Source organism: Chenopodium quinoa, unplaced genomic scaffold (genome assembly GCF_001683475.1).
Source record: "Chenopodium quinoa cultivar QQ74 unplaced genomic scaffold, ASM168347v1, whole genome shotgun sequence".
Taxonomy (NCBI): domain Eukaryota; kingdom Viridiplantae; phylum Streptophyta; class Magnoliopsida; order Caryophyllales; family Amaranthaceae; genus Chenopodium; species Chenopodium quinoa.
In genome coordinates this window covers 3,478,488-3,490,223 of record NW_018745080.1, presented here as the reverse complement: position 1 = coordinate 3,490,223, position 11,736 = coordinate 3,478,488, and the positions used below count along the sequence as shown (strand labels likewise).

The 11,736-nt window shown below is 40.4% G+C and overlaps 2 protein-coding genes across 2 annotated transcripts; both read right to left on the bottom strand.

Annotated features, from left to right (window-relative positions):
* Positions 1 to 797: 797 nt before the first annotated feature.
* LOC110709687 (probable serine/threonine-protein kinase WNK6) lies at positions 798 to 1,787 on the bottom strand. The gene is made up of 2 exons (XM_021887909.1): positions 1,409 to 1,787; positions 798 to 1,288 (listed from the first exon to the last, which is right to left on the bottom strand). Exons 1-2 carry the CDS (start codon positions 1,785 to 1,787, stop codon positions 798 to 800), a joined length of 870 nt encoding a protein of 289 aa, XP_021743601.1.
* Positions 1,788 to 3,042: 1,255 nt separating this feature from the next.
* Positions 3,043 to 5,303, bottom strand: LOC110709848 (cytochrome P450 71A1-like). Its single transcript, XM_021888108.1, has 2 exons — positions 4,299 to 5,303; positions 3,043 to 3,829 (listed from the first exon to the last, which is right to left on the bottom strand). Exons 1-2 carry the CDS (start codon positions 5,208 to 5,210, stop codon positions 3,194 to 3,196), a joined length of 1,548 nt encoding a protein of 515 aa, XP_021743800.1. The 5' UTR covers positions 5,211 to 5,303; the 3' UTR covers positions 3,043 to 3,193.
* Positions 5,304 to 11,736: the final 6,433 nt, after the last annotated feature.

The following is an 11,736-nucleotide window of genomic DNA, read 5'->3' as shown; positions in this document are numbered from 1 at the left end:
ATTTAAGGTTTGCTTGTTTATAGGAAGTAGATGATTGTTGAATTGAAGTTGAACTGTTGAATCAATTGAATGTGATGTGAAGGACCACCAAAAAATTATACCAAGTATATCACAAAGCATGCATATATTGTAAAAATAATGGATGAAATTGGTTAAATTTTGATGATTTTGTAGCTATCCTTCATGTTGTTTCCATCTACTAGTATTTCAACTAACCCCACAAAACTCTCCCCAAAAGAGTGAACGATAGTTTACAAGTGAAGTGATAGCTATGAGATTCCGAGTATTAATTAAAAAGCGAGAATTATATCCAAAACAATATATCGAAGAGTTATAACAAAACAAGAAAAAAGTAGGTCTTATTTACAATTAGTGTACAGTGTACTGACGAGTTTAATTTGCAATTCGACTACCTTACCTAGGCATTGTACAACGTCATTAGTTATTCAATCAAGTCGTGATTTAATGATACTAATCAAGGGCAATATTCTTGTTTAACACATTTATAAAACGAAAATAAAAACATTTGCATAGTGCTACAATCAATTACAGTTAACTAACTCAACAATAGTGTTCTCTTAATTCAAATCAAACTAACACTTGAATCAAATAACAAACGAAAGAATCAAACCCCCACCTCTCCTAAACACACACACCATGTATGACTAGAACCTCAACATCAATCTAACACTGACTAAAAATACATTTTATTATTCAAATACTAAGTACTATTATGAAGACATATTATGCACTAAAGAAAATCAAAGAAAGGCCTTAACTACATACTATATAAAGAATCAAATCGAATCGAATTGAGTGTAGGCTCTGCTCTTGCGAGTTAATGACAGCTTCCTTAAGGACCTGAACCGGCTTGGTGTTGGCCTGTCTTGGCTTCGATCATGCTCACCAGTCGCAACAAGAAACGGTTCTCTAAAGAGTTCAAGTGCCGCGGGTCGCAGAGATGCAGGAGCAACACACTTTTGAATGAACTGCAAAAGTTGAGGGTCATAGTCATCCACTTTACTCAGTGCAACAGGGAAAAAACCAGCCTCAACTGCTGCAATAACATCATTTAAGTAATCTAACCCCTCGTATTCGCAGTATATCTTGTCATAAGTCACCATTTGTAGCACAGTCATCCCAAAAGAATGTATGTCAACCAACTCATTATACATTTTACCCCTGTAAATCTCTGGTGCCATGTACTCTGGTGTACCGCCACTCGCGTTGTTAACATACTCGGCTTCTTTATACACCGCGACACCAAAACCTGCTAACTTAACCGTGCCTGAGTCCCCATTAACCAGGATATTAGTAACATTAACATCATGGTGTATGATGTTCTGGTTGTGTAGATAACGTAACGCGGTTAGAATCTGTCAACACCAATTCTTGATTGCAGCATTACAGTGAAAAAGATCATGTTTCAGAATGTAGTCCCTCAGATTACCAGAAGAACAAAGATCAGTAATAATATTAATGAATTTTCTTCCATCATACCAGTAAGTGTAACATTTCAGTATATTCTGATGGTTTAATGACTTCATCATTTCAGCTTCTTGACAACGCTTGTTTGATTCCGCTTCAGTAATTTCTCCGACTTCGATTTTGCTCCAAGCAATTTTGATACCATTGTATGTGTCTAACCCTTCGTATACTCTCTTCGAGGTTCCGATTCCAACCACTTTGTTGAACCTTATGAACTGCCTTGTTGGATCCCTCTCTAAATCGTTGTGATTGTTTACGATTGTCTCGAATTCACTTTCGTATCGAGAAGACGAAGCCATTGTTAATCAAGAAAGAAAGAAGCAGAGAAAGATTTCTTACGAGTTTTGTTGATGAAACTAGTTTTGTAGAAAAAAACAGAGGATTTCTTATGATTTGGGTTGATGAAAGTAAACAGAATACTCGGGAAATCTTTGATAAATGATTTATTTGATGGTTGATTGATACTTACAGGTGTAATTGTAAGTAGTTAGTTGTAATACAAGACAGATATTATCTTCTGCGGTCGGTTAGTTATTAGTTAGTTGTGGCCGTTATTTGAGTCTGTTATAAGGAAACAGAATACCCTTTTCTTGATTTTTATTTAAAACTTTTCTTTAATTAATTTATTGTATTGAACTTTTACTTACAAGTAAGATTTTTTTTTTTTTAATTGATTAGAATTTCATCCTTATCTCAAAAGATGAAATTAAACGAAATTGAAATAATTAAATAATATTAACCCCCATTTTGGATACATATTATGGAGTAATTAAAGTGGTTTAAACCACTAAAGGTTTATGAGAAAATCAGGTATGACCGTATGATATTTGCGTTACTAAAAATTTAATTACTACTGCTAACATTTTATTTATTGCATTAATTAGGCTTTTTTTAAACTTTGTGTTTTTGTATCATTTTGTTCACTCCATTCCCATTTGTTTTAGAAAATGTAGGTTCAAATTTTCATTTATTTTGAGAAATGTTGGTTTATAACGATGGGATAAAATAAGAGATGGGAAAACGAGTTTTAAAAATTACGTAGTGAGGTTTGGATTCGCGTTTGGGTTAATTTATGTGAAGAAACTTATGGGTCGTCTAATGCTAATTGACTACTTTTGGTAAGTTGATCAATCTCAATTCTACGAGTACTTATTATCTACTGCTCAGCTTAGTCTAGGTCAACTTTATGATTTAAATTGAATTGTTTATTTTTTTTTTTTTTTTTTTTTTTTTTTTTTTTTTTTAATTCTTAATTATGACTATCAGAGGTATGCCTTGATTTGAAGGTTGACTCTAATTAATTCATTAACATTTTGGTGAGAGGATTTGGTCTGTATTTTTATAAATTGAAAAGAAAATTGATCTCTTTCATTGTTCTGTTTGATGATGATAAATATTGAACATAAGCTCACCTTGTGCCAATTAACTAATACTAGTAAAATACAACGATCAAGCTAAAGTATACAACTACACGTCTAAACTATAGAGTTGTAAGCTTATGTGTATTTTACGTCATTTAATACTCTATTTCCTATGCTCAGATTTAGTTGTCACTTTGATGGTCAGATATCATGTTTAAATACATCCTTAAGGAAATGAACAACAAACACGGTAATGATATTTTTCTCCAAAAATTTGAGATAAATTACATTTTCATCATGCAACCTTCAAAATATATAGAAAACCAACGTTATTTATGTTACATCTATTGCAGGCCAATGAAATTTGTAGCACTAAGACACAGGGCTTTTTTCTTATGGGCAGTGATACCAGGTAAAGTATCCATGTCAATATCTTCCTTCTTTATTGAAGCAGGCAATTCCCAGTCAAAGAAACACAGCAAATTCGCAAGTGCTAGTTCAATTGTAGTAACTCCTAGCACCATACCGGGGCAACCTCTTCGCCCTGCTCCAAATGGTATCAGCTCGAAATCTTGTCCTTTGTAATCAATAGGATTAGGACTTCCAAGAAATCTTTCAGGAAGAAAAGTTTCTGGGTTATCCCAGCTTTCAGGGTCCCTTCCGATAGCCCAAGCATTGATAAAGACTAAAGTCCCCTGATCGATTTGGTACCCTCCTAAGGTGCACTCTTGCATAGTTTGCCTAGGAACCAAGAGCGGACTTGGTGGGTGTAGTCTAAATGTTTCTTTAACAACCGCCTTCAGATAAATGAGATGATGAAGTTGTTCTTCTTGTATGAATGTTGCACTACATTCTTGGTCTTTAATCAGTTTTCTGACCTCTTCTTGTACTTTCTTCATGACATGTGGGTTCTTCATTAATTCTGTCATCGCCCAAACTACTGTGGCTGCACTTGTATCCGTTCCTGCAACAAATATGTTCTGCAGAGAGTGAAAAGAAAAAATTATTGTGCTATCTTCTTTGAGATATACATCAATTATACTTAATTTTATCAGATGTGTGACTCAAATTTCATATGCAGTTGAAGTCTAGGATAAAATCAGGCACATCTAAGCTGAAGTAAAACAAGGTACCTATTCCTATAGTCCTTTTCGATTATTTGCTGCCTAATAATTCTGTTTTCGTATACTCTGACACTTTTATATGCTATCCACAAAACAATGCTTCAGATTTGATGTGTCGTGGTTTTGGGTTTCATGTGTGTCGCTGTTAATTAATTCATAAAATCTCTGAATGAATTAGTACAGACATCAGACATCAGACTAAAGATATGTTATACAGACATCAGACAGATGAAAATTGAAGACTCTTTAGCAATATAATGAGCATATAGCAGTCTAAAATCATGCCAAAGTAAAATATGAAGCTGATTAAGATATTGGCAATTACCATTAGTACTGCTTTAATATGATCCAATGTAAGATCAAATGGCACCTTGTTTTCTTTGCGAAGCTGAAGTAAAACATCGATAATATCCTGTTGTTGCTCTGATTTTTGCTTATGTGAGTCAAGATGTGTAGTGATGATTTCTTGATAAAACTCATCTAACTGCCTAAAAACTCTCTCAAGTTTACTTGAAGCTCCATTTATCTTGTCAATCCAACCCATGTAAGGCAAATAATCTGAAAAGAAGAAGGCTGTCAACACGGCTTGAGTCTCTTGAAGTAGGCCTTGAAATCTACTCGTCGAAAATTCATAAGATCTTTCATCAGCTTTGTAGCTTTTGCCAAAACCAATCTTACATATTATCGAGCTTGAAAGAGACATTATCAATGCACTCAAATCCACGAGCTTAGACTCCGAGGATAAGGAAGAAATGATACGCATCATTCGACAAACTTCCTCTTCTCGAATTGAAGAAAATGATTGTACTCTTTTGGAGCTAAATAAATGGATGACACAAATTTTCCTCATTTCCCTCCAATATTCATTGTAGGGTGCAAACGCCAAATCGAAGCCATCGTATGACAATTTTTGTTGGCCAACAAAAGTTGGCCTACTACAAAACACATGATCTTGTGTTTTTAACACTTCTTTGGCCAATTTTGGTGAAGAAACTACAATTGTTGGTACAAAGCCTAGTTTCAAGTATACTAGGGGGCCGTAAATATTGGAAAGTTCAAAGAAGTATAAGTGAGTTTTTATGGGATCAAATTGGTGGAGGTTGCCGAGGAAGGGGAGCCCTTTTGGGCCAGGAGGCCGAGTAACTAACCACTGTGAATTCCCTCCATTCTTTGAGGATTTTGTGGCAAGAAAGAAGAGAAGTGAGATTGCTAAAAGAAACAATAGTAGTAGAAACATGAAGGCTGTATGTTTACTTTGTGCTAGATTAAAAAACTAGTTTGTGTGGATGGGAGAACAAAGAGTATTTGATAATATCTGAGCAACCATTCATGAAGAAGAATTAGGAATCTTTTTGTAGGATAAAAAAAAACCCGGCTATTTCACCAAATGCCACTGAGCAATTGCGAAATTAACCAAATACCATCTGACTTTTCAAAATTCACCAAATGCCACCGAGTTTTAACAAAATTCACCGAGTGCCATTAATGACTGACATCCGTTAATTGACCGTTAGTGGACCCCACCACTTGCCACGTGTCACTTTCTGATTAGTCCGTTTTTTTTTAAAAAAATTAAATAAAAAAAAATTACAAAAATTCCAAAAACAAACCAAAAATATTAAAAATAATAATAATAAAAAAAAACCCAAACCTCAAACCCCAGCCACCAGCCCACCTGCACCGGCGTGCCGGCGGCCGCCGGCCCCCCTCCCTTTCCCCTCCTCTTCCCCCGTCGCGCCACCCACCCTAGCCTAAACCCTTGGTACCACCGCAATCAGCCCGCAACACCACCACATCCAGTCCACCGCATTCAACCCTTGCTTCCTCCGCACTGCCGCCGGCCCCCCTCCCTTTCCCCTCCTCTTCCCTCGTCGCGACCCACCAGAGCTTTAAACACAAAATCCAAAACCCTACCCCCCTTCCTCCACCTCCCCGAACAATTCAAATCAAATTGTTTGAACAACACTGATCGATCGGCTGCCATGACTCACTTTTTACCTTCATCTTCTCTGCCACTCATCTCTTTCTCTCGGTTTCTTCATCTAGGCAATTCAGCAACCCAATTTTCTCACTCCAATTCTTATCACTCCAATTTTCTCGGTTTCAATTCGATATTGGGATGAATAAAACAACAACCTGAGAATTTAGGTTTCAATGGTCGAAATTTTAACAATTGATCCTAATATCAACTCAAATTTTAATCCCTTAGAATTTTAATTTTCACAAAACCCAAATAGCTTGAAAACATATTTTCAACATTATGCCTAAGAAATTACAGAGATAATAGAATAAAAATAAAGTAAGAATTAAAAAAAAAAAAACGAGGAGAAATGGGGGAAGTTGTTTGAGAATGTTGAGGAAGACGAAAATAATCCCAGCTAACTAGCTAAGAAGAATCTTGTAGAAGATTTCGCTTCAACGGAGAAAATGGAGTGCGCTTTAATGGAGGGACGACGACAGGGGGTGGTGGCGGCTAGGGTTTTGGGGTGGGCAGGGGGCTTGACGGCAGGAGGTGGTGGCTGGCCACCTATGATGAGTTCCTTTTTTTTTTTTTTTTTTTTTAAGTTTGGAATTTTTGTAATTTTTTTTATTTAATTTTATTTTTTTAAAAACGGACCAATCAGAAAGTGATACGTGGTAAGTGATGGGGTCAACTAACGGTCAACTAACGGCTGTCAGTCATTAATGGCACTCGGTGAATTTTGTTAAAACTCGGTGGCATTTGGTGAATTTTGAAAAGTCGGATGACATTTGGTGAATTTCGCAATTGCTCAGTGGCATTTGGTGAAATAGCCGAAAAATAAAAATAAAATATATCTAGAGCAAAATGATGTAATGATTTATTTTTGGATGAACCAATGTAATGATTTTAGATCACTAATACACCAATCATGTAATTGAAAAAAATAAGTCTTCCATGCCACAACCAACATCACGCGCTTGAGAGCTTGTTGGGTTTGAAATATGAATACGGTCACACTAAATCTTAAATATTGATATATACTATGTTAGAGGATCAACTCGACAAAAAACTTTTTAATGGTTGAGGCCTAAAATCAGTTATATACTCTTGGAATAAGTTATTTACTCTATCATAAATCACTATCAATATAAAATTAATAAGTCATAAGTGCCAAAATTGTGCTGGATACGCACAAATCCTACCCAATGTCATTTCTTAGTCATATTCGTAGACAATTGGTTAAAAACCTTGACTTTTCTGATTCTGATCTTCCATTGAATGTGAAATCGACCTCTAAAGGGGTAAGATGATAAAATCAGATCAAGATGTTGACTCTTTTTTTGTACACTTTGTTTTATACAATTAAAATTTGGAAACGGAACTATTTGATGATATGATCATATGAGTTGTCGTTATAAAAGATTACTGAAGTTGAATCAATTGAATGTGATATCCAAAAGATTAAGCTGATGGTTGAGACCCAAAACTATGTTTTATAATCTATCACGCCCTCGTGAATGCAGCATGAACCTTCCGCATACCCTGCGCGATATATTCCACTTTGAAAGAAGGGGTAGATGAGATTCGAAACCGTGACCTTTGTGTCACGCTCGCTCCGATACCATGTTAATGGACCAAGTCAACCAAAAGTTTAAGTTAAGTTGGTGGTTGAGGCCCAGGAATATGTTTTATACTCTATCACATAATATTATCACATGACGTATACGGTAAAAATAATGGATGAAATTGGTCTTGGTGATTTTTTAGCTATCCTTTATGTCGTTCCCTTCTATTTCAACCCCATAGATCGCTCTCCAAAATAGTGGAAGGAATTTTTCAAGTGACGAAGTCATAATTACGCATTATGAGATTTTGATTATATGAACCCTAGATACATTAACATACATCCCTATAATCTTAAGCGTTTTCAACATCGGGTTTTGAAACTAATAAAATTGGTTCGATTTCGTCTATTATAATCTTTTGTTTTGGACAATTTTTGACTTTATTAGACCCGAAATGAAAAGAATGTTGGGGTGCTTTTCAAGGACTCCACGACACCCCAAGAGATCATATAGGGTGGTTGGTATCGTTCACTTTCCCTTTAAACTGTCGATTTAGCAGGTTACATACACGCCTCTATTAACTCAAAGTTGCCAATGACCTTTATGCTACCACCTAGTGACTACAACTTGGCTTCGATTCTTAAACCAATAATCTGGTGATGATTAACAATAATCAATGATCAACAAGAATATTTAGCAATTAATTGCAATATGCTCTTCGATTCTAGAACAATATAAGTCCACTTAGGTGCATAAACCAAGTGTTTGGGTCCAATTTAGTCTAATTGGGCCTAAGCACTAAATGATCCAATTAAAAGCCCAAGGTCAAGGTTCAACTCTCCAATTGTGCTAAAGTCAAAGGTCAGCCCACAAAGCAAGCCAATTGGGCTGAGGCCCAACCTCTCCATGTATGATGAGGTATAAAAGCCATCATATTGATACATTCAAAAGGGGATTCATATTCTGATTCATTCATAGATTCATATGCTCATTCATATATTCTGAGATATTCCACAAAAGCCTCAAGCAACAAACTCTCTTGCATAGTGTCTTCTTCTTACACATTGTACTGACTTTAGCATCGGAGGGGCCTTCCTCGGCAACACCCCCGAGGCTAGTTTACGTGTGTTTACTGTGCAGGAAATCCTCGGCCCAACATAACTTGGACCGAATCCAGCCTTCTCCATTTCAGCGGACCTTCGACAAGGTCCCATTGTTTTCACCCGAAACAATTTGGCGCCGTCTGTGGGGAAGACTATCAAAAATCTTTAAGCCAAATTCCTAACCAAGATCATCTTGCAATCATCTTAGCAGCAATGGCTAAGAACCGCAAGAGCAAAAGCCTCCGTCAAGGAGCGGGCGAAAAGCCTAAAACCCCTACACCATCGCCCTCGCCGGACCGGAACTCTCCCAAGGGTGCCGGCTCGGGGGGAGGATCATTCAAGGAGGATTCCCTATCTCCCGTAATTCATGACTCTCAATATAGGCCGGGCCACTCTCGGTCTAGCAGGGGTCAGTCCGATCATAGGACATATTCAGTGTCCCAAAGCCAACCATCGGCTGCGCGCCCTCATTCCCACACTCGGCCGAGGACCCCTTTGACGGGGCCCAGCTCGAAAGAGGTGGCAAGAGCGCTGGCAGTACTCATGGAGGCGATGAGGGCACAAAATATGCCACCACCTCGTGATCGAACTCCTCCGCATACCCGGCATCAGCGGAGGAAGTTAGACCATGATGGTGGGAAGCTTCCTTCCTTCCGGGAACTGGAAGAGTGGGAGGAGGATTCTTGGAAAAATGAAAAACAGAGGAAAAAGAACCCTCAATTTTTAAAAGGATCCTCATCCTCAAGACCAGAAGCGCATAAGAGCAGCAGCTCAGCTTCTCGGCCAGAATCTACTCACCGAGAACCTGAGACTGTTCGCAGAAGCGTCCTTGACCGACTCGGCGGCCAGGAACCGAGCGTGCGTAGTCGCCTCTCGTTCCCTGCAGCCGAGGCCCAGACTTCCCAGCCAGGGACGAAAACCACTCCTACCTCTCTAAGAGGGCGGAGCGCGGTCCCTTCGGCCAGGAACAAGGGTAAGGCCGTTATGCTACCCGCTAGTTCACCATTCGAGCAATGGATACTGGAAGAGCGCGTACCCACGGTTAAAATCCCTTCCCACATCACATATGACGGGACCACGGATCCGAAGGACCACGTGGCCTCGTATGAGACTCATATGCATCTTTGCCCCAGATCCGAGGCGACTTGGTGCAAATATTTCCCAACCACTCTCAAGGGGGTCGCGCAAGCGTGGATCTCCAAGGGAGTAAGGCAAGGCTCCGTAACAGGGTGGGATGATCTGTCCTCCAAGTTCAGGAGCAAGTTTTCCACGGCAAACCGCCGAGAGAAGACTACCGCAGAGCTCATGAGTCTGCAACAGGGGGAAACCGAAAGCCTCCGAGACTACCTGACCCGTTTCAGTAACGAGTCATCAAGCGTCTCCCAGCTGGACCAGGGGCTAGCCGTTTTCGCAATGCAGAATGGCCTTCAGCCAGGAAAGTTCCTAGACTTCATGGTCATGCATACCCCGCAGACTTTGGAGGAAGCTCTTAGTGCTTCGGATAAGTTCATCCGAGCCGAAGAGTGGAACAAAGCGAAAACCCAACCTCAATCCGGGGGAGGGAAACAGAGGCAAATACCCTTGTCTGAAGGCCAAGGCCATAAGGCAAAGGGAAAGTCAAAGGCCCCGGAGCAATCTTTGGCCAACGACCCAAAGAAGGAAAGATTTGCCTCATACACAGGCAGATACGAGTCCTACACTCCGCTGTCTCTTCCACGCGCCAAAATTTACAGTGTGACGAAGGAGGAGCAGAGTTACCGAAAGCCGAGACCACTCCCAGAGTGGTATCAGCGAAAAAATAAAAATCAGTGGTGTGAGTTCCACGAGTCTTCGGGCCACAACACTGAGGAGTGTATCCAACTGAAGGACCAGATAGAGGACATGGTCCGGAAGGGATACTTGAAAAAATACATCGCGGATCACCGCGAGAAAAAAGAATCCGAGAGGTCAGCAAAGGACCCTCGGCAGGACCTTGATTTCCCCCGGAAAAACAGTAAAAAGCCGGAGGGGAAATTCCCTCCGATCAATGTTATCTCGGGAGGAATATACTCTCGGAGGGAGCACAAGCGCCACCTTAGAGCTTTGACTCACCAGGTGAACAACGCTGACATTCAATCTCCCCAGTCGCCGGTGCCGAACATGACGTTCACAGCCGCCGACTGCCGGGGGATTACGTTCCCTCACGAGGATCCGTTGGTGATCATCGCCACGGTGGCCAACCACGACGTCAGTAAGGTCCTTGTTGACGGTGGCAGTGGAGCAAACATTCTGTTCCGAAAGGCCTACAATCAAATTAAGCTGAAGCCCAAGCACCTTACGCCGGTACCCTATCCGGTATCCGGGTTCAATGGGGCTTCAACTTATCCAGATGGGAAGGTGACACTTCCTGTCACCATCGGTTGCGATGAGGCAACCCGGAACGTCATGATTGAATTTTTGGTCATCGACGCTCCTTCAGTGTACAACGTGATTTTGGGGAGACCATAATTCACGAGATCCAAGGGGTCGTCTCAACTTATCATCAGCTGATGATTTACGTCTCAGACGCCGGCTTCCCCGAAAGGATACAGGGAAACCAAAAGGACGCCCGAAGGTGCAACTACCTCAAGCCATCCAGTAGTCTCCCAGATGACGACAAGGATGAGGAGGAGAAAGAAAAAGAAAGAGAGCCAAGCACCAAAAAGCCGAAAGGCCTAAGTGCTTCGGCCCAAGGATCTGTGCCCAAAGAAAAAGGGCCCGAAAGGGAAAAGGCTAGCTCTTCAGCTGAGCCGCAAGACTCAGAGAGCCAGCCGAAGAACACAAAGACTGGGACACCTGCTGACATTGGCAGCAGGCCAGATTCTGAAGAGTCCAGTCCATCGGCAATGGACATGGACCAACAGACTGAAACAGTTCAGTTGGCCGAAGGAGACGGTGAGAAATGTGTAGCAATTGGGATGGACCTTGATCCGAACACCCGTTGTGAACTTATTCAGCTCCTTCGGGACAACATAGATGTGTTTGCTTTCTCGGCAGCTGATATGCCCGGGATAAGTTCAGACCTCATCTCCCATAAGCTTAATGTTGACCCGACGTGTCGACCAGTTAAGCAAAAGAAGCGGAATTACTCCGCCAATAAGAACCGAGACATCG